This window comes from Lepisma saccharinum, chromosome 16 (genome assembly GCF_977018435.1).
Source record: "Lepisma saccharinum chromosome 16, izLepSacc3.1, whole genome shotgun sequence".
Lineage (NCBI taxonomy): Eukaryota > Metazoa > Arthropoda > Insecta > Zygentoma > Lepismatidae > Lepisma > Lepisma saccharinum.
The window spans coordinates 65,086,401-65,109,871 of record NC_139244.1 but is presented as its reverse complement, the minus strand read 5'-3'; the positions used below and the strand labels follow the sequence as shown (position 1 = coordinate 65,109,871).

Below are 23,471 nucleotides of genomic sequence, written 5' to 3'. Positions count from 1 at the left end.
GCCTCCCCTACCAAAGTGCCACTCTAGGCCCTGGCCTGTGAGGCCTATTAGGAAATGTGGGCCTGATGCTATATGTACATGTATAAATTCTTTGGCCTATGGCACCATCTGTACTGGAACTTAAGAGTTTTCCCTGGGCTTTAAAGTGGACTCCTATTATGGTGTGCTGCTTTTGCTCAAGCTTTGAGCAAGTTTCATCACTATCAGTTTTTAAATTATATGCTGCTTAAAGTATGCTGTATGCTTGATGGAAATTTCTTCAATTAAATTATTGTTATTCCTAATATGTGTGTAAGTCAAATAGTAGGATGGATTTTCTTTGCATCAGTCAGATGTTGTTGTATTACATTTATATATATCAGACCAAACTGGCAACATCTCCAGGGTAGGGAAGTGTCCAATTTATGTTTTCTAAACTTTTTTTATTTTGAAATTAATAAATTTAAAAAAAAATATGGTTTCTCCATTTTGGTGAAAAAAATATTTCTGAAATTTGGTTTCTATTATTGAAATGAAAGTAGTTTTCTTATCAAGTTTTATTGCAATTGTTTTTCACTCTTAATGCAAACAAACAGTTTTAATTGTTCTATGGATTGTCATTTGTTTCTTGCACCTGTCAACTTAAATAATTGTGGAGTCATTTTATGTTATGTTCCATCCAATGCTGCCTAGTGGTGGTGTTTTGTGTAAGCAACAGAATGGAGTTTTCGAAAACATATTGTAAGATGTATTGAAGTTAATGGTCACCACTTTATCGGATTTTATGAAAGTTGATTTGTTGCACTTTGATGGAAATCTCTGGCTCAAGCTTGGCTCTAAATTCATTTACTTTCTTATTTAACTAAATGAGCACATCCATAAATTATTTACACCTCTTTTAAAACTTAATATCTTTTCTTACAAATGCTTAGTTTAGGATGGTTATTTATCACAATATTTGACATCATGTAGGCAAGCAGAGCAGTGGTACAGCTGCTATCTTCTTTTGCTTACAATTACTAATAAATATACTTTTAAAAAATGTTCCCACTAAAAGTAAGTTTCATATTTTTTTGCATAGATTTTGATTCTCCATTAAAATAAAGGAAGGAATTGCCATTTGAAATAATGATGGCAGTATCTGTTTTACTGACAGTAATGCCATCTATGACATAATTGATAGCGTCATCTTACAGCTGTTTTCAACAGCATATTCTTCATGCATGCATATGACTATGGAAATACTTTCATACAAAAATATTTGACATTGAATCAAATGAACAATTAACATGTAATTCCATCTTTTACAGGAGAGAGGACAAGTAATGACTTGCATAAATTTATTAGGACTTAATAATGAACTTTATTGTTCCCACTTGGAGATTAAAATGAAAATTTTGGAAATGGCTGTGCAAGCATGCTTGTCTGACTTACGAGATGTTGGGCAAGCTCACGTGACACACACGGAAAATGCAGTTCTTTTGATGAGGTGGATTTACGATTTGGTCGTATTTGATCCAAATGAAGACAGCAGCAAGAAATCCTCAGCACAGGTATCCTCTTTATAAAAACATATTTTAGAAAATGCAGAATATTTTTCTAAAAACTTTTATAACTTTCTTAGAGGTTTCTAGATAGTTCAATATAACATCCTTCCATTTAGTGAAAAAGGAAAAAGCTGTGATAATAGTTCATGATCGTACCACTTGTTACTTCACAGAAAACATCCTGGAAGGCAGTTACTGGCAGGGACCATACTCATAAATTCTTGCTTAATATATCAATGGAAGAGATTGAACACCAATTCACAATAACTGGCTTCCATGGTGGAGTTGTTAATCCACCGTGCTTCGATGCCAGATGTCCCAGGTTCAAATCCCACCCTGGCATGAGTGTTCTTGGTGATTGATGTCCCTTCATCAATTTCATAATATCATCACTCATTCTCATCTTCACAATTAGCCAAAAGTGGCAGAGAAGCGAAGTAAAATCAAATGAAATCAATCAGTCAACCAATTATTGGCTGACAGTGGCATTTTGGAATGTTACCCTATCAGAGAAATTGGCAATAATTATACCAGTAAAATGTTTTTATAGTAGCATCTATTCACGATTTGAGATGGTTCTTGTGGTATCCAAATAATAATTAATGTAAGAAAACTGACAGTCTTGCAGAAAAATGGTACATGTAAAAAATAAATCACGCAAGACACTAATGAACATTATACAGTATTTGTATTTTCACAAGCAGCTTGAGAATTTGTTTTGAATAGTGCTGTGGCATATTGAGTGGTATACTTGATACTTGTCAGAAGTACCTTCTTTAAATAAAAATTGGTCTTCCATAGATTACAGTGTATTGCTTTATCTTTTAAAAATGTGGCTTAATAGCAGGAAATCTTATTTTATATATTTTTATGAATTTTGAATTATCACAGCCTTGTAATTAGTTAATTGAGAAATAATATTTTTTTTTTGTTAATTCACCCAGAATTTTTAAAATTGAAAACATCAGAATGAATTCAAAATTCTCTTAGCAGTACTCTGCACAAGTCAAATATTGCCTGAGTGGTCTCTGGCAATAAATTTAGCAAAAGTAACTGGTTAGTTAAAAAGGAGAAGTAGATTTCAAAATTTTATTTCAAACAAAGAATACACAACAGAAACATAATCTGCACATCATTTGATAGATTAAGCTTCAAAGTTTTGTAGTAGCACAATTGGTTTCATTCATGCACTAACAATGGCATTTATGAAATGTGAATCCATCATGCGAGTGCAACTAAAAATTCGAACCTTCTGTCACTGTCGCCATGGTGCAATGCCTGCATTTATTGCAACTTGTTCAGCTACATATTCAGAACACAGGCAAGCCTAGAACTGTTTCAGATCTTGAAGAGTAGCAGGCATACTGTTTTTTTGAAGAATGCCCAGATTTTCTAGACCTCTTGGATATGCTCGACATTTTCATCGGACGTCCACGGGTGACTAGTCCTTTTCCCTTTGCATATGCAACTATCTTCGATGAATTTCTTATACTACTCATAAATTTACTTATAACGAGGCGGCTGTTTGTTGAATCTACTGCAGAATTCAAGTTGCACTTGCACAATGGATTCACATTTCACAAATTGTAGCACACAGAACCACTTTTCCTGTGGCATTGTCATTTACCTACAACAAGAAAGAAAAAAGTGTCACTATTAGTGCATGAACGAAACCAGTTGTTCTACAACCAAACTTTGAAACTTAATCTATCCAGTGATATGTGGATTATGTTTCTGTCGTGGACTGTTTGTTGGAAATAACATTTTGACATCTGCTCTTTCTTTTTGACTAACCCTGTATGTAAAGGTGAAGTTAAGTTATGATATTCTAATTAAAACATTGTTAATCAACAATTAATGTTAAATTCACTCCCTTTACATCTACTCTGAAAAAACTTATCCTTTCTTTTTCTCTCTCTTCCACTCTCCAAACTTGTCTATCTTGAACTAACATGACAATATTCATAAATTCTTATTTTTCTTCTGCTCTTCAAATTATGTGTGCTACCTTTCCTAACTATCTATCTTCTAAATCTATGGATAAATTAAATTCCTACATTCTTAAGTATGTCTCATTCAGCTTTTGCAGTCACTCACATCAGAGCGTCTTTAAAAAGTTATGTCTGGTGAGACAGTTGAAGTTCCAAATAACTTTCAATAAGCAGTGTACTTATCTCCGAGAAGTCATCAGACAGAGTGTCTACCAGTCTGGAAAACCTGGAAATCGTGGAAAAGTCAGGGAATTTACTTTTTCTGGAAAAGTCATGAAAATATCAGGGAAATTTTCTGTTTCTGGAAAACCAACATTTTTGTAGTAATGCACTAAAAGAAGGTTTTTGTGCAAGCAAAGAAAAAACAAAAAACAAAAAACTTGACAAATGTTGGTAAAATATATTTCATTTGATATACTGAGTATTGCCGGTAGTTACAGTAGAAATTTTAAATACTCTAGGAAAATGTAATGTTTGAAATATTTTCATGTAGAAATCTACTACAGTAAGTCGCCATTGGATTTTCCTCCCTTTCTTTTGCAATTTTTGGGTTTGTTTGGTATATATTGTGATTAATACAAATACTATTTCTAAATTTTACTACAATTATGTATTATTTAAGCTACAATTGTTATATTATATATGTATAAAAAAATATTTGTTTGCCATATTACATAAAAGCTCACACCTATCTAACAGTTAATTTCTGTTCATTGTCTCTTCTCTTATTACTTATAACATGTGAAGTGAATAATCAAAAAACTGGGTCAAGTGGGATTCTAAGTGTAATGTTTAGCTAAAATGTAGTACCTTATTACTTACATGTTTAAATACACAAATTGCCCTAATGACTTTAATCTGGTAAATTTTGGTTCTTGGTCTGGAAAACCCAGAAAAGTCATGGGATTTTCTTTTTATGAAATTGTAGACATCCTGTCAAAGTATATCTTAAAATGCACAATTAGTGAAATGTTATATCATATTAACACATGAATTTGTGTTATGAATATGTGGTTATTTATTTTACTATTTTTTTTTTATCCTGTCTCCCAAAATATGTAGTTAGTAGAATGTGAATGTTGAGAATATAAAATATGTTTATTAGTGTGCTGTTAATACTACATTATACCTATGGAATCTGCTAGAATTCACCGAAATTAGTGGTTTACTCAATGTATTTTCCTATTCCAGTTGTTAGATGGTGTTCTTGGGTTGGTTGATGCATTGTTAGTCTTTCAAGATGGCCCTGGTGAAGAGGAATGGACTGAAATGGCAAAATTGACTTTTGGTATGAATCAAAATTTTAAACTCACTAAGAGTAGTTTAAAAGTGTATACATTTCTGATTGTTGTAAACAGATTGAATATGAAAATATCATCTGAAGATTGTAATATGAGGGACACTACAAAAGTTTTGAGACAGGCTGTGTTATGATTCATTGTTTCGCTTCCAAGGAATACTGTCAGCAGAGATATTCTTCCTGATTCACCCATGCAAGTTTCAATCTGTTCGGCTTATCGGTGTTGCTTGCAGGGTTTTGTTTGTTTTAGTCCACATGGCATCCATCACCTGCAGTTATGAGGCTGGGAAGAGCTCGCAATGCTTTTCTATGATTTTAAAAGTGCGTTAAATGAGTCCCAGAGCATTGAGCGATTGCAACAGGCCTCCGGGGACCTTGCTCCTTCTCGCGTGACAATTTTTTGGTGGTTTCGAGAATTTAAAGGAAGTCAAAACTTGTTGGAAGACAAGGAGAGGAATGGGCATCTGGCGACCGCAGTGACTGTGGAAACCATTGCCTCTGTGGAAAAAATGGTTCACGAAAACAATCGAGTGACATTTAAGGACAATGAAGTGGCACTCCAAAATCCTGTATGATTACTTATGAGTCAGGAAAGTTGCATCTCGATGGGTGCCTCACACCTTGACAGATGAGCAAAAGCGTGTTCATGTGGCATGGTGCAAAGAAATGCTGGCCAGATTCAATGGAGGCAACTCTAGAGGAGTTTCTGACACCGTTACTGGTGATGAAACCTAGTTTTGATCAAGAAAATGAGCATCAGTTGACAGTGTAGATTTTTCCCGATGACATTCCACCAACAAAAGTGTGGCGGCTGCCCCGAAGTGTCGGAAATAAAATGGTGGCAACTTTCTTCTCCAAAAGCGGTCATGCCACATCTGTTCCTTTGAAGGATCAAATTACTGTTACTGCTTAGTGGTACACAACAGTTTGCTACCAAAAGTTTTCGAAAAACTTCAAGAATGGCGACCATGGACAGAACTGCGAGGGATCCTCTTACAACCTGACAATATATCTGCCTAAAGAGCCAACATCGCCATTCAGTTCCTGCAGTCCACAGAGATGAAACTTATGACTCATCTATCTTACAGTCCTGGCCTGGCTCCATGTTATTATTTCCTGTTCCCTGCAGTAAAACATCGCATGCACGGAAGAAGGTTTTCCAGCCCTGAAGAAGGATATAATCCAGGAAGGGGGGGGGGGGGGTAGGTTACATGATCTTTGTGGCCAGTTCACGTCATCCTTTCTGGACAGAACTCGGCCAGGGAACTTTTCCTGCAATAATTTCATTGTTTGGCGAGCTGTTGGAAAAACACATTGTTGATGTCAAGATTTGCCAGTTTAGGCCAGAAAAACTACACCACCATATTCCTGTATCGCTCCCCATTGACAGTCACGTAATTTCCATGTTGGTCCTCAAAAAATAAGGCCCGATCATGCCATTGGCCCAAAAAACCACACCACACAGTCATTTTCTTAGGATGAAGGGGTACGTCCAGAATCACTTGCGGATTTCCATCTGCCCAAATCCTACAGTTTCGTTTGTTCTCTCGGTCGATTATGTTGACCATAAATTCCTCTCAATGCACGAAATGTCTGTTGAACTGAACACGAATTTTGATAATAAATTCGATTAATTTCTATGCATTGTTGCATTGTGTATCTCTCCATGATAACTTGCCACAGACTACTGCACACAGATGTTACAGTTCCATCTCGTCAATCCAGTCAGTGTTGCCATAACACTCTCTCAAAGTTCTGACGTTCAAATTGGTAGACCCTTTAGAAGTATATTATAAATATAATAACACTGATGGATTCATAGCAGTCATATTAGACTACAGTAGGTGGGATGTCAAACATGATAAAATATTCTTAAAATGTATTACTCACATTTCAACATGCTTCCACAAACCAAAAATCCAGTAGAATATTTAACTTCTGGAGCAGGAAGACCTAAGTGAAGATGTCGGTGTTGTCAAGGAAATATGTTTAAGGAATGGCTACTACACTGACCACCAACTCTCCACCAGCTACAATGGAAACAAAAGTAAAATCAGAAGCATCGTAGCTGAATTAAACCTACATCCAATTCTAAAATGGAATATTTCATCATAGCCAATCACTATCACTGCCACATTGGACTGTTTTTCCAGCTGCTGCTTGCTGCTACAAGTTCGCTTGAACCCCACCTAGTGGCTGCTTTTACCAGTCAGTGTGTGATTTGACTACCATGCTAAAGGTCCCGGATTCGATCCCCGGCAGGTTCAAATCCGAGAACTTTTCTAACGAAGGGAAGCTGCCCCGGCACCCACCCAGCGTCGAATGATGTGGGTACCTGGGGGAAACCCTGGGGGGGGGGGGGTATAGGTGGTCAGGGACGTGATGCTGATCACATCACCCCCACTCATGACCGGATCAAGAAAGTGTGGGGCATTACCCCTACACGCCTTCATGGCATGGTGCTAAGCACAGGGGAGCACTTTACCTTTTTTTTGCTTTATAACAAAAAGTAATGATATATCCAGTTGTCGAAAATCCTGATTAATATTATTTGCATATTATCATAAACAGTAGTGCGCAAGCATAAATTTTTGGTACTGTCCTTGGCCAAGATCGTGAATGTGTGGTACCGTACCCCCACATCCCCCTAAAGGTGCCTTCATCGCACAATGCTATATGCAAGGGGAACTTTACCTTTACCTGTCCTTCAGAGACGTATGATCCCAATATGATTGATCCTTTTCTTCCAACAAGTTCAGAGGAAATTAATAACTATCGATTACACAACAATTTGCTAAACAGGTATATTTTCATGATTTAATTTTAGTATTTGGCACATCTTTCAGGGGGGAGTTCCTGACCACTTGGACCCCCTCCCTAAATATGTTATTGACTGATTGCTATGTTTTCCTTCTGCATATAATTTATGCTTGTAATTGTTTGTAAGTAATTAAAGTTCACACAGTTTTATGTTTTAATTTCAGGTATTTTGCTTAGCCATGCAGCTAGCGAAAACTTTGACCACTGTGCAGTTGCAACAGCCAAGTTACATGCTCTTATACAGACCAGGAATGTAAAAGATGTAGAAGAAGGGAGCTACATCTTGTATTTTTTGGATAGAATAGTTCAAAGAGCAGTTGAGTGTAAGTCAGCACCAATATTACATCTTTCAGACAAAGGGGGTGGTATGTACGTTATTTTTAAAAAGTAGCTCTGTGTTCATTTTGCTTCTCTGTTTTAGAAATTAGACATGTTACACCCGTCTTAAAATATTGTTTTAAACATGATTTTTTTAAAAATGTATTTGAACTAGTTCATAATTTGTATGAATGAAGTTTTCAGTTGGAGTATTGCATACAATCACCTTTGCATGTAAAGATATCTCCAAGTCAACACATTGAAGAAACTGAAACATCTTTAAAATTGTGGAAAATATGAGAAAAAGTTTACATACACAGTCTGACAATTACGTAATGAGACAGTCATTATCAGATGAAAAGGATACAAAATAATTGAACATTGCCTGTTTATTACTCAAAGTACATCCCTCCTGCATCAATACAGCAATTGGCACGGTTGACTAACGATCGATACGACATCTTCAAGTCTTCATGTAGTATGACTTGAAGATTGGATGCCGCAACCTGTTGGATGGTCCTGTGTTCATCAAAAGTGTGTAATTTCAGCAGTAGCTTCACTTTCGGGAACAGAAAATGATCACAGGGGAATAAATCTAAAGAGTAGAGAGGAAGATTCAACACATTCACTTGTTTTTTGACCAGGAATACTCAGACAAACACTGCTCCCTCGCACCGTGCATTATAGTGGAGCAGGAATCAACTGCCTGCCTCAGGAAACTGAGCTCGGAGAGAATCAGTTCTCTTTCATAATCATTCAGAGCACTACGATAGCAACAGCTAATTACAGTTTCATCCTCTGGAAGAAATACACGATGAATAATGCCTTTGCTGTTGTAAAAAAAACAACAACACAATATTGGCTTCACCTTTGATTTTTTGAGCTGCATTTTCTTCCCTCTTGGTAAATTTAGCGACTTCTATCCTGCGATTTGTCATTTCGCACAAGAACTGTAGTGAAAAGGCTCTGTTTTGTGCTCCACAACAAACAACAATAGAATTCAAGAAATGTTTATTCCCACAAGCAGTTTTCAGAATGTGTTTCATGAATCTTGATGTTCATTCACTACCCCATAGCTATGATGTGATGACAGCCTTGCACCTCCTTCATGCCGTGGCGGCATAATTCCCAGCATGCCCATCGCAAGTTCATGAGGTGTTTCCAGGTTGTGGATTATTGACCACACTACATCATGAACGCATTACTTCACAAATAAAATGTGAACGTGGGACAATATAAAATCAGTCTCATAACTTAATTGTCGGACTGTGTATGTGCTAATAGTTGAACATTTACACCTGACACATGTGGATTTGCATGGATTAATACATATTAATTCCTATTTACTTCTCTTAACTTTCTAAAATTAATTTGTTTCATCACTCCAAATGAAAGATAATAACTTCTAGCAAGTTGTTTACACTATGTTTGTATTTTTTGTTTTTGTTATTCACCTTACTTTATGTTAAATGCAATTGTGAGAACGGGTGATGATTTCATAAATAAATGAAGAGACAAACATAACAGAACATTCATCTTGTGGTTGGTACAGTCAGAGAAAGTAGTTCTTGGGCCACGAGACATACGATATCGTAACATCTTAAAGCCTGTTGTCTATGCAACCCAAATAACAAAATTGTTGCTTAGGTTTGCCTGGCAGACCTGGATTCTCGGGAACAATGGAGTATTGACAGCAACGTGAGTCATACCCCCCAGGACCAGCCACAACAAACAACAGCTGGGTGCTGTGAGACCACCAGAAAAAGTTTCAGGAATTGGTTTCTTAACAACAGTTACTCATAAGGAAATGTTCTCTTTACTGATATGTTCTCTTTACTGATATTAGAGTCATTGTCAAGAAAGTTCACTGAAATGGTGGTTTTTATCGAATCATCATCGTGCAACACACATGCTGTCAACCCAGAAGTCCTTGAAAAAGATTGGAGTTAAAAACAACTACTTGACAAATGATAAGACGAATCGATGTTCGTTAGTCCCAACTTAGAGTTTTGTGTAAGGCATCATGTCATATCATCCATTTCATAGCTTCAATAATCATCCTCATCGCCTTTGTTGACGCAAGTGCTAGAAAAGCAATATAAAATAAGCAAAATTTAGAAATTAATAAATGACATTTTCAGCGATTCGTGCAGTGACTCAGTTGCATGTAGACAAAGTTTCATTAATCGGGAACCAAGGGCCCCCTCGTTCTGCTTTATTGTAATTTTCCCTCCACTTTGCCTGCCGCCATTAACCTGATGTTGATTAATGCAACATTAATTAAAATAACCAACCAACGAAACAATCCACAAAGTGCACCAAAGAAGCGCATATTATGAATAAATAAACTATGTGATATTATGCTAATTTAGAATTTAGTAATAAAATGGGAATTTTGGGGGGTTCTGTTAAGTGGCTGCACATCAATTACGTAATCGTGATATTATCAAATTGTACGAAGCGTGTCTACACCTACGTAAAGTGTCAGTCCCTGTCATAGGCATGCGCAGACCCTCTGATTAGGGGGGCACAAGCCTTGATGATAGTTCAGGCAGGAAAGAAAAACGTAATTTCATCTCACTTATTTAAATTTTATTGCATTGATGGGTGTGTTTATATATACACCCCTCACCTGCCCCCCTCCCCATACATACATACATACATACATACATACACAACACACATGCACACACATACATATACATATATAACAACAGTAAAAATCATAAATTGTCTCTCAAATGTGTGCGTTCCTTTTCCTCCAAACAATTGTTCATGCACTTAGGAGAAAACCTTTTACACAGCAGTACTTCTCTCCTCAGTAATTTAAAATGCATTACAGAAAAAAAATTGCAAACGAAGCGAGCAATAAATTTTCAGATCTAAACTTTTGCGAAATGAAAACAATATCGATTATATATGGCGAAAAAATTTCATGGAGCGCCATATTATTCTCTTTTACATTTTTTTTCATTTAGATCGTTTGGCATCCAGGGTTAACTCCTGCCGACCCCTAGCTACGGCTCTGAACTTGACAAAATAGCAAATTTTACAAAATGTATTTATATTTGTATAAAATTTAAAATCAAGGGGGCAATTGCAGAGCTGCCCCCCCCCCCCTCCGCAGGTGTTCTTGGTGGTCTGGAAGAAATAATGCAAGAAAGACGTGAAAACTAATTCCATCTTGAGTATCCTTTTGTCCTGCTACTCTTAGATTCCGCATGTTTGCCCCCCTAAAATTGATTTCCGTTCAAGGTTGGGGGGGGGGGCTGTGGTTGCGCCACTGCATCCCCTTCCCCTGTAGTTCCTTTGAACTTTCATCCGCTTGAAAATACTTAATTTTATTTAAGAGTATAATATCGTTTAATAACGGCGATAAGATTCATCTATCCTAAATTTCTAGGTGAAAATATAATAATATAGGACATAGATGTCTGGAAAGGGGGCAAGGATTGCCACAACTTCCCCTTAGAAAATGAATGTCAACCAAAAAGTACATTTTCACATGTATAATTTGATTTCAGTCATAATAAATTACATTAATTATTATAATGAGGATGCAGGAATGCCATAATTTCAAATTCAAGAGGTGTCTTATGAGGGGGCAACACTATTATCGGGGTAATATGTCCCATGGAAAAATACCTTGCTTGTCTCTTCGTGGAAAAAATTTGCGGACGTCCATGATTAGGGGGGGGAAGCCCCCCTGTGTGCACGCCTATGGTCCCTGTGATGGAATATGTAGCGCAAAGCCAGGGTTTTAGGATCAAATTTGTTTTGTTATTGTTTTTATTAGTAATTACCTCAGTTTTCTTCCTCTGAAGTTAAATTATTCATGACGACTATTTATGATTACATTAGAGACATGAGTGAACATACACAATGAACCCATTTTGGTCGGAACTCGAACTCGGAACCTTGTTCGGCAAGAAATACAAATATCCATAAGGCATGAGTGTTTCATTGGAGATATTCCTCTACTTCCGTCATTTTATCACTAATATATTTCTTTAATATACAATAATAAATCACAACTACGTAAAAATAAATATTATTTTGTATTTTTACATGCATATGTTTTTTTTACGGTTGGAGTGTGAACTGGCACCTGTTTATTTAGATTGTTCTTCATGTTTCGTGTGTAGTTAAAGATAGGAAAAATGCTTGTGAAACGATTAGGGCTATAAGAATGCCGTCCGTGACAGCGTGGTTAGCACAGTGCGCTACGATGTCTGATGTCCTGGATTCGAATCCCATCATGCGTATGGGTGTTCTTTGTTAGTGCCCCTTCATCAATTTCATCTAATCACTCATCCTCGTCGTCGCGATTAGCAAAAGGTGAAAGAAAAACTTCGCCAAATAAGAAAATAAAAAGAGGTTATAAGAATCATTCTTATTTCCGGACGTGTCCTAGATTTTATAGTTGTGTCTGGCCTCCGGAAGGAATTTGAAAGAAATCTCAAATGTCTTATACGTATTTTGGGCATCACGTAACTTCAAATTAGATGGAGAAACAGAAAATCTGAGGGAAGTCTGAGATAACGTGGTTCCTTGGAGAAGTATGCTTAAATGAAAGAGTGTGCATGGTTGCTACTGGATGTTCGGAAAAACAATTACAATCCCAGCTCAGAAATTACTTCACGATTTTCTAGATCCGGAAAAGTCCGGATATATGTATAAAAATGCTTACTTTGTGAAGTTTTATCGATACTATAAGTGTCGGTAATTTGTTCGAAGTAACAAGGAATTTTGAACTCAACTGTTCACTTCAACATTAATTTTTGAGCTGAAGATGTCATATTCTCGTTATATGCTAAGATGACTTAGTAACCTATTATATTTACTGCAAATACGTTCATGTCCAACATTTTGAGACAATTTGTCCTACTTTCGGCTGAAGAGTGATCTGATAGCCCTATGTGTGATGAGAACTCTTTTTACTCAATTTCTGATATAATTTATTCCAGCATTTCCTTCAACTTCTATTACCTTGTTATTACATCCAATGCTTACACAACTTTTCCTTCGTGCTCGACTTTTGGGTTCAGAAATGTTTACAACACCCCCATCTCCCGTGTGTAAATAACAGGCAACAGCACTCTGGAAGACCATAATGTATACAACTTGTTTACTACTCCCTCTGTCCCATAATTATTGTCCGGTACACCTTAGTTTGTTGTCTCATAATAATTGTCCGATATCCAAACTGTGACATTGGTGTATACAGAAGAACAACATGAAACAAGGGAATGAGTCATACAACTTTACTACTCAAGGATCAGTACAAATTATGATTTCCATCTGCCTCTTCGTCTGTCATTTCTGTACTACCATTTTGGCATACCGGACTATAATTATGGGACAGAGGGAGTACATATTTTACGAAAATATTAGAATGTTAGGTTGATATAACTGTGTATTGGAACGAACAAAATACAATACCTGTTTTATACGCACACTGGAACGAGCGCAGGCCTGCTGTGAGTCACTCTGGCAGTGAAGGTTACTGATCGAAGCAGTTGGTGCTTGCTTGCTCAAGGAAACATGGAAATCTTCGTTGCTTTTTTCGCCAGACTAATGGTGAACATTTACAGGAACATAAGGAGGATCACCTCACATGTTTGGATTATAACCCCCCCCCCCCCCCACACACACACACACACACACATGCGCACACAAAATATATCAGCTGTTGTTCTTATAAGGAAATGTAACATGTATGAATTGTGTCAAGAAAAATTGGAGCCTATTCACATCCCTACGGAACTTGGAAGAAAGCCCACGTAGAGATTGGGAAGTTCTGTTCCGACAAAATCTGGATGTATAGTAAATTAAAAAGCAAAGTGCTACCTTGTGCTTTGCACCAAGCCATGAAGGCATGTAGGGGGTGTGGAGTTAGGGCCCCAAGCTTTCTTCATCAGGCCGAAGGTGGGTATGATGTGATCAGCACCATGTCCCTGGCTGCCTTACCCCCCCCCCCCTCCCCAGAGTTTACTCCAGGTACCTACTTTATAAGATGCTGGGTGGGCACCGGAGCAGATTGAACAGGTGGACAAAATTCCGATTCTCCCCCGTCAGTGATCGAACCCAGACCTCTCGCATGGTAATAAAACGCCCTAAGGACTGAGCTACTGCGGCACATATAGTAGTATAGTAGCCTATGTAATTAAGGTAAGAATTGTTATAGCGTATCGTTCAACGTTTTTAGGCTAATCAATTTCGGACATATAACGTGTAGCTCTTGTCGGTTCTGCGAACTGGCTTGAGAAAAGGCAATTTTCTGACGAACAACATTGCACCTAACAAGTCACGTGACTTTCCTACATTTCCTGTGCCTGTTGGCTTTTGCATGAAGGATGAGTTGCTCTTGAGACAGACAGAATCACCCAACTACCTAATGTTGCCTACCCTTCCGGCATTATTTACTGCCATTAAAGTATTTTGGGGAAGAACTTTTTTCCGCTACTGTACACTAATCTAGAAGATTGGAGGTGAGATTCTCCCACTCTTTTGCACTCTTTCCTTTGCAGCAGGGGTCTTCATGATCACAGTTGTATTCAGATGATGAGAATGAGGGAGATTTCACACTAAACCGACATGTGACAAGCTGCAAGCAACATGTGTCGTTTGGAAGCGAACCCTCAGTAATCAATTGAACCTTTCGAACTGAAGCGACACGACAACCTGCACAGGTTGCTTGGAATGGGCCATTTTCTCAATATCGTGCGTCGTGTCACTTCAGTTTGTTGTTCATGTATGTGCAGTGAATGCTTCACTCCAACGAGCTGTATTTAAACTAGAAGAGAGCCCAACCAAGATGTTTGTACCTCTGATTTGTTGATATAATAATGTATCGATATGTTCAATGTTTTTAAGATTTAAACACAACATTTTTTGGTTCAGTTATCAGCTGTAATTGGCCTTCAACATCACTTAAAGAGCATGTGTTTGGCCATCTAGGATGTGACTGCATTTGTTTGAAACAGCCAACACATGGAGGCACATTAGCAACGTGGTAAGGAACTCTAGTGCAGTGCTTCTCAACCTCCAGCCTGCGGCCTGGTACAGGTATCAACTATATTGGGCTGCAAAGGTTCTGCTAAAAGTGGTTGACAACTAACATAATCCTAATTTCATATTTGAGTTGTGAGTTCTTGTTTTTTAAGTCCATTTTATGCACAAATAGACTAATTAAAACTAGACCTACAGTTTAAAGTGGGATCCACACAACTACATGCCTTCACTGGGCATCGAACCTGAGATCACTTAATTACGATGTTACAGTTTTATCATTCAATTTCTTATATTTGTCTAGAAGCCTACATGCAATTGAACTATTATTACTCTTTATGATTATGTCAAAATGTATTTATCAATATTGAATTTCAAGGGTACATGTTAATTCATGTGTAAAATTTTAAATTCTGGAGAGGCATTTGTGAGGAAAATTCTTGGAATCCGGATATTGACTTTTAAGTAAAAGAATTTACAGGGCCACAGTTTCACAAAGAATAAAAACCACTGCTTTAGTATTTAGGTCTTCACTTTATCCAGGCTGAAAGTCTAGCGTATATTGTTTGAGATCAGGGCATACGATTTCTCCATTTTCTCATGGACAACATGCCTCTCCTGATTAGTGCAATTATATTAGTATCTTCATGCAAACTGAGCAGAGAAAGAAGTGCCGCTTGTTGCATGTTGCTTGCAGCTTGTCGCTTTGGTGTAAAATCTCCATAAAGTCAATTTCTTTGGAAACAGCTATACAATTAGTTCATGTTCCCTGAAAATGCTGAAGTATAAGGGTTGCCCAAATGAAACTAAAACTTTTGTCGTAGCTTAACTACGCAGAGCTTTGTGTTTGCTCTGATAGGTGGCGTTGTATTTAAGAAAGCATACATCGTATGCATACCTGGTATGGTCTGACGGTGCAGTGTGTGGTTTACATGTGCAGAAGCATGTCCATAACATGGATTCGTTCAAACTGGCCCAGCGAGAAGTTATTCAATTTTTGAAGGCAGAAGGTGTGCCATGATCTGCTGCGGCGTTTCCGCTGGGAAGTCCTCGACCATCCTCCGTAAAGCCTCGATCTCTCACCCTATGACTACCACATCTTCGGGCCACTAAAAAAAACATCTGAAAGGCCGCCGGTGCTGAGGGAAGATTGCTTCCGCAGTCAACCACGGACGTTCTTCGCACAGGGTATCCATACCCTTGTGATGTACTGGGACACTTGCTTGAACAGACAAGGTGACTATGTGTAGAGGATATGTCACCCATGGATCACTTTTACTTTCTGTGTGTTTATATATTCCAACCAATACATCATTACAGAAGAAAACCAAGAGTCTCACATTTGGGCAACCCTTATATTTTAAAGTATATAAGTTCCTATGAATCTATAATGGCTCATGTCTTGTTTGATGAAATATCATTATGCTACATCATGTAATTCATTGACTATCATTCTTTTTATTAACAACCAAAGTTAACATGTGCCAAGGACTCATAATAGAATTACAAACATATAAGTTTTCCACTGTGGGACATGCTATACACGATGGCGCAATTTCAATGGCATCAACAAGCTAGTTTAAAAACAAGTACACCATTACAGTGGACTCTCACAACTTGTTTTATCACTGTGTGACATCATTTAGTGTGATGAATTTGGCTCACATGAAATTTATCACAAAATGGTGGGCTAAAATTTTACAACTGTTATTGTTAGCTAAAATCTGCAGTCAGATTTTGAGAGATCGTATCAGTTTACATATTTTATTTGGAATATGTCTAGATATATCTTTTACAGTTTTGGAATGGCAAACAGAAAAAGATGTATATTAGGTGGAAACTATTGCATGTGATTGTAAACTTGAAATATATGTAAAACGTACAACCTACAATAATAAATTATGTAAAGCATTATTTTCACATAAGTTTTTTATACCACTTACAGGTTCTGAGTTATTAGCATTTTAATATGTTAACACATACAGTTACAAATATTTCATCTAAGGAAGAGGAATGTTTTGTTTTTTTACAGTATTTACAGTGAAAAACGTAATTGGTTTTGCAAACAAAATTATGATGGTTTCAGTGATTATCACAAAAGAACCTGTAATGAAAATGTACGTTTATAACAATATTTCTTGTCAAAGAAAACAGCTACAATTGTCCTTGTCTCATTGAATATGCAGGTACATTAATCACACTGAACTTGATATTACTGTGTGATTTTTTGGCATCTGTTATGTCTCAATGCAACTGAGAGTTGACTTGCAATTAACAAAACAATTTCTTCAGAATTAGTAGCATCCATAGTATGCATGTCATAAGTTGGGAATGCGTGAAAGTGTTTTTGCCCTCCCTGAGATGCAAGCTAGTAGTTGCCATTCCAGTTTATTCTAACCAATGCATGATCTACATTAACTCTGGCATCTTATATTTTTATTCTCCCTTTTACTACTGCATCTTCATGAATCTTGTTTAGTTTATATGGAAATTGAAGTATGGTATTATATATTTATAAGCTCTCTACAAAGATCTCTACCGAAAATAGTGGACTAGAATAGTACAGGCACACAGTTGTATGCAATCTCCACTCTCTTTTTGTGTGTGTCTGTGTTGCTGATTTTTGAAGGTGCGAAAAACTGCCTCCTAGGGTTATTTTAGGTTTCAGGAAGGGGCGTGGGGGTCCTAATACCAATAAGTTTAAGTGATAACAATTTGTTCTTACTTTTCAACGTCTAGATCTGGTGGTACCACCCCTTTAATACACCAATGGTGGTATGAAATCAAAAATGCATTATTCTCTGAGATCAGTATTATGTTATCTTCACATCAGCTATGGTGCTATTGGCTGAGGAGATGGAGGAGGGGGACACAGTAAATATACCTCTATCTATCACCTGTAAAATGCATATTCAGGGCAAAAGTTCATTGAATTATCACTTCTTTCTTGGTTTAGGAGGGACTGAGACAGTGATTGCATCATAGGAGGCCAGGCACCCCCATAGTTCAGTCACTGGCCATAAGACCCGCAGAAATTTTGAGGTGGACGAGTTTTCTCTTTTGATCCTGTTAGGGCATGCCTAAAGAAAGGAAAAAAAATTTGGTAGACATCTAGCATACTGGACCCAAGTTTTCTAGGGGTCCATAAATTCAAGATATCCACTGCTTCACCCACCAACAAAAGAAATCGATCATAACTCCTTTAAAATTGGTTTTTGACAATTTTGCTTAGAGACATATTTTGTTCAGAATTTACTGGTAATGTGCTAATTGCTCGCAATCGAATATCAACTAAAGGTTAAAAGATTAAAAATCAGTAACTTACGTGTGTGAGTATGAGATTTGTCGAACTACGTTTCGAAGGTTATACTACCTCCTTCTTCAGGTTGAAATGATGTTTTCAGACACCTGACATGGTGCCTCGTTGGGAAAGAGTTGGTTGAGGATTTAGGTCAAAAGGTATAGGAAAAGACACTTTCTAAAAAGATGATGTAAAATACATATACTAAAACCACACAATACTCTAAAAACAAAAGAACGTTCAAAGCTGATGAAGGAGAACTGCCGATCGGTGCTCGGGGAAGGCGAATGCACGGTGTCAGTTCATGCCTGGAGAAGGAAAACTCCTTCCCTCCGGTTTTTCCTCAACTGGGGCTCGTGAGTCACCAATCCAAGGCGAATTCAACTTTCACCTCGGCAGCTTTCCTAACCTCGGGGGTAACATGGAAACCCATCTTGTCTCTATTTCCTGCGGCTTTATCCCTTTTTTAAAAAAAGTTTATCCAGCCATCTTCCAAGTTTCCGTCATCCCTATTGAGTTTATTCCTGTTATCTGTGCATATATAGGCTGCCTCATACACATTCCTATCCAATCTATTGTTAATTTTCCTGATGACTTCTCTTTTGGCGATCTTATGCTGGTTAACTAATACATGTTCAGATAATCCTGTCTTGGGTATACCCTACTTTATATCTTTATCGTGCTCACCCCACCTAATTTGCATACTTCTCCCGGTCTGTCCCACGTATTCCTTTCCGCATTCACATACTATCCTTTACACTCCCTTTTGCTCTTCAGGGTTATCGTGCCTTTCTCCCCTCCCTTTCTTATAAGACGTGAAGTGTTTTTCAATGCTCCGAGGTGCTCTCACCCCACAGTTTATCCCGTATCCCCTTACGGATTTTTCAATTTTCTCAGAAACACCCTTAAAATACCGAATCCCGACAAAATACGTGTTCTTTTCATCTTTTCCTACCTCTGTTTTATCTTCATCTTCATCATTTTGTGATATTTCTTGTCTAACAATCTTTTTTGCTTTCCTAGCTACTTTTCCAATGTCGCGGATAGTATACCCATTCTTTATACCCACCTTCCTTATCCATTCCTCTTCTTTTTCTTTCTCTTTTTCGTCATTGCACAGCCTTTCGGCGCGAATGAAAAAGTTAAGAAAAACATTTAACTTAGTTCTATTTGAATGTTGGGATCTCTTATGGAGGTGCAGCTCGCCAGCCAACGGTTTATGAAAAACCCCGGTTACAATCCGTTGTCCGGTTTTAGTAAGGCACAAGTCTAGAAAGTGAAACTTTCTGTTGGCCAGATTTTCTCTGGTAAAACCAATTCTGGGATCTTGCTGGCCCAATTGGTTGAAAATGCTATCAAGTTTGGTTTCATTCCCTATGATGAGGATGTGATCTACACATCTCCCATAGTATTTTACTGAAAATGTTGTCCACGAGGCCGGAAATAGGGTTACCCATGGCCAACCCTTCTTTTTGTCGGAAGATTTTATCATTAACATAGAAGTAATTGTACCCCGTAATGAGAAAAAAACACCTGACATGTTCCCAGGCAACCAAGATTTCAACATTTTGGTCTATTAACCATCTATACAAGCAATCCCCGGCTTTGTCCCGGTTGACACTGGGATACAGATTAATAACATCGAAACTACAGATTGCATCTCGTTCTTCTACGGTAAGTTTTTCAATGGTTTCTTTGACCATAAGGGAGTTTTTGGTACTAAACTGAGTGTCCATATTAATTTTCCCCATCCTCTTAATCATTTCTTTAGCTAGATCATAACCTGGATGCGCATACATGGGGATGATGGGTCTGAGGGGTATCCCTTCCTTATGGGTCTTTGGTATCCCAAAGGCCATGGGAATATTCCCATCTTTAACACTCTTAAGTAGTTTCTTTTTTTCTGCGCTTCCCAAAGTAAAACTGGTTTCAATGCCTTTTTTAAGTTCACGTTTAATCTTATTGATGGGGTTCGCTTTGGTTTCTTCGTAGTCATTACTTCTAAAACTATCTTCCAACTTGCTATGGTATTCCTCTTTCCCGATGATAACCATTTTGTTTTCTTTATCGGATCTAATCAAATACACATCATTATCCTTAACCCATTTTTCCACATTGTGAAGACTCCCCCTAAGCTTACTTTCCATTTTCTCCTTTGGTGTCCTATGGTTGGTTGCGGGTGGGCCTTGTTCTCTTATGCTTAGGTGCATTTGTTCATCAATGATGTCACGTATTTTTACCCTGACACTAGATTTATCCTCTTTTTCATCTAATCTTCTTGCTATTTTTTCACCAGCAATGACGAATTCTTCTTTCTTGAAGTTTTCATCTCTTATGGCAAACTTATGTCCCATTTTCATAATTTCCGCCAAGGCTTTAGGGGGTTGAAGTTTTGTTAAATTTAAAATGTTTGGCTTTATTTTCATCCCCTTTTCTCCGATACGGGGAGGAAAGTGCGCAATTTTGAAAAGTTGAGGATTAAGCTCAATAAAACCCTAATTAGGATAGGTTTCCTCAAGCAATGTAGGAAGAAGGGTATTTTACCGATTTTTTAAAGTGGGGGTTCCAACCCCTTAGTTTTAAATCATTAGGTATGACGGAAACTTGGAAGACGGCTGGATAAACTTTTTTTAAAAAATGGGATAAAGCCGCCGGGAATAGAGACGAGATGGGCTTCCATGTTACCCCCGAGGTTAGGAAAGCCGCCAAGGTGGAAGTTGAATTCACCTTGGGTTGGTGACTCAGGAGCCCCAGTTGAGGAAAAACCGGAGGGGAGGAGTTTTGCTTCTCCAGGCATGAGCTGACACCGTGCATTCGCCTTCCCCGAGCACCGATTGGCAGTTCTCCTTCATCAGCTTTGAACGTTCTTTTGTTTTTATAGAGTATTGCGCGGTTTTAGTATATGTATTTTACATCATCTTTTTAGAAAGTGTCTTTTCCTATACCTTTTGACCTAAATCCTCAACCAACTTTTTCCCGACGAGGCACCATGTCAGGTGTCTGAAAACATCATTTCAACCTGAAGAAGGAGGTAGTATAACCTTCGAAACATAGTTCAACAAATCTCATACTCACACACGTAAGTTACTGATTTTTAATCTTTTAACCTTTAGTTGATTGTTCAGAATTGAAACTGAAGAAAAAAAATATTCTTACATTTTTTATATCTTGCACTGTTATGGAGATATATCCAGTGAATGAATTCCGTACCCTTTTCTGTAAGGATTCTAAGCAATATTTTATATTGCCAGCTCCTGGCCATAAGACCTGCAGAAATTTTGAGGTGGACGAGTTTTCTCTTTTGATCCTGTTAGGGCATGCCTAAAGAAAGGAAAAAAAAATGGTAGACATATGGCATACCAGGCCTAAGTTTTTTAGGGGCCCATAAATTCAAGATGGCTGCTGTTTCACCACGCGCCAACAAATTAAATCGATCATAACTCCTTTAAAATTGTTTTTTGACAATTGTGCATACAGACATATTTTGTTCAGAATTGAAAACTGAACAAAAATTATTCTTATTTTTTTTTTTTTTATATCTTGCACTGTTATGGAGAAATATCCAATGAAAGAATTCCATACCCTTTTCTCCAAGCATTTTAAGCAATTTTACTTATCACTGCCTGTGATACTTTGTTGATGCCTACTATTGTGGCACATGGCCTGTGTAACGTTATACATCAAAGATGGCTGCTTTTGAAGACTGTAGCAAAGAGAATCGACCATGTCTCCTTATCTCCTTCAGAAGTCATTTTGACCATTTGTGGATTTGTTCGGTTTTTGAATGAATGGAAGACAGTGTATGAAGGATGCCTTCATTTTGAGGCATGCAATCATAAGTATAATACTAGGTGTTTTGTTGGACAATGTGTCAAGAGAGAAGGTAAATGGTGTCGGGAATCTAAGATGGTTGCCATGGAGGTTCTGCGCATAAAATACTGCCTATATCCTGATTTAGAGTTCGTTTATCAGATTTTTCCAGAGCTATTATCTGTTAATAAATAGCACGTGAATATATATTATTATAATTTTTGTAACTACTGTAGTGTCCAAAAGTTAAGCATGACTAAGATATGAGAAAATGTGTTATTGATGAAGTGTCAGAACTTCACAAAACAGTGAAAATTAATCAAAACCTTACATGAATTAACAATTGTTTTTAGTGTGAAGACAAAAAGTAAAAAAAAATATGAATATTAAAGATCACTTTCTTAACAAGAGAAAGAGGTTTGTATGGAGCGTGATCATCCCCAACAGCTACACAGCCTTGCAACGACATAAAAGGTGGTTCAAGAGCCCTACATTTACAGTGGAGCCAGCACCATCAAAATTGAACCCTGACTGAATGGGGGAACATGCTCTTCACAGATCAGTCCACATTCAGTGTGCAAAATGATTCCAGTCCCACATTCATCTGGAGAGAACCTCGAAAACGATGTAATCCCAGGAATATCGTGGAAAGTTATCAGTTTGGTGATGATGGAATACTAGTGTAGGCAGACATCACGTTAAATGAATGTATGGAACTGCACTTTTTTGTTGGAGGTACTGTTACTGCTCAGAAGTACAGAACTGCTCAGAGCCGCAGTTGACCCAGATTTAATCTTCAAGGATGATAATACATGTGCACATAGAGCCCAATTGTTGGATGACTTTCTTGAAGATGAAGAAATCACCGCATGAACTGGTCACCGAGGTCACCAGGAATAAATACTGTAGTGCATTAAGGAGACGAATTGCAGCCCACCAGCCTTCGCCAAAGACATTTCCAGAGCTCCGCACAGCTCTTCATGTGGAATGGAACCAGGTGCCTGTAGAGCTCTTGAACCACCTTTTACGTCATTGCAAGGCTGTCTAGCTGTTGGGGATGTAGCTGATGGGCCATCTTGGATTCCCGACGTCATGTACCTTCTCTTGACACATTGTCCATCAAAACACCTAGTATTATACTTATGATTGCATTCCTCAAAATGAAGGCATCCTCCATACACATGTCTTCCTTTCATTCCAAAACCCAATGAACCCACAAATGGTCAAAATCTCTTATGAAGGACATAAGGAGACATGGTCGATTTTCTTTGTTAATGTCATCAGAGGCAGCCGCCACCTTTGATGTATAACGTTACACAGACCATGCGCCACAATTGTAGGCATGAACAAACTATCACAGGCAGTATTTTTTTGGCCCTTTAAATGCTGGAATG

General features: G+C 37.7%; 1 protein-coding gene across 4 annotated transcripts in view; it reads left to right on the top strand.

Moving 5' to 3' along the window:
* LOC146000511 (neurobeachin-like protein 1) overlaps positions 1-23,471 on the top strand; it is a 723,922-nt gene that overhangs the window by 205,721 nt on the left and 494,730 nt on the right. For 3 of the 4 annotated variants that reach the window (XM_083138250.1, XM_083138251.1, XM_083138249.1), the window contains exons 30-32: positions 1,290-1,532; positions 4,709-4,805; positions 7,802-8,002. In XM_083138250.1, the coding sequence (XP_082994376.1) occupies positions 1,290-1,532; positions 4,709-4,805; positions 7,802-8,002 (541 nt within the window). The remainder of the gene's footprint in view (positions 1-1,289; positions 1,533-4,708; positions 4,806-7,801; positions 8,003-23,471) is intronic. The other variant, XM_083138253.1, reaches the window with a different exon arrangement.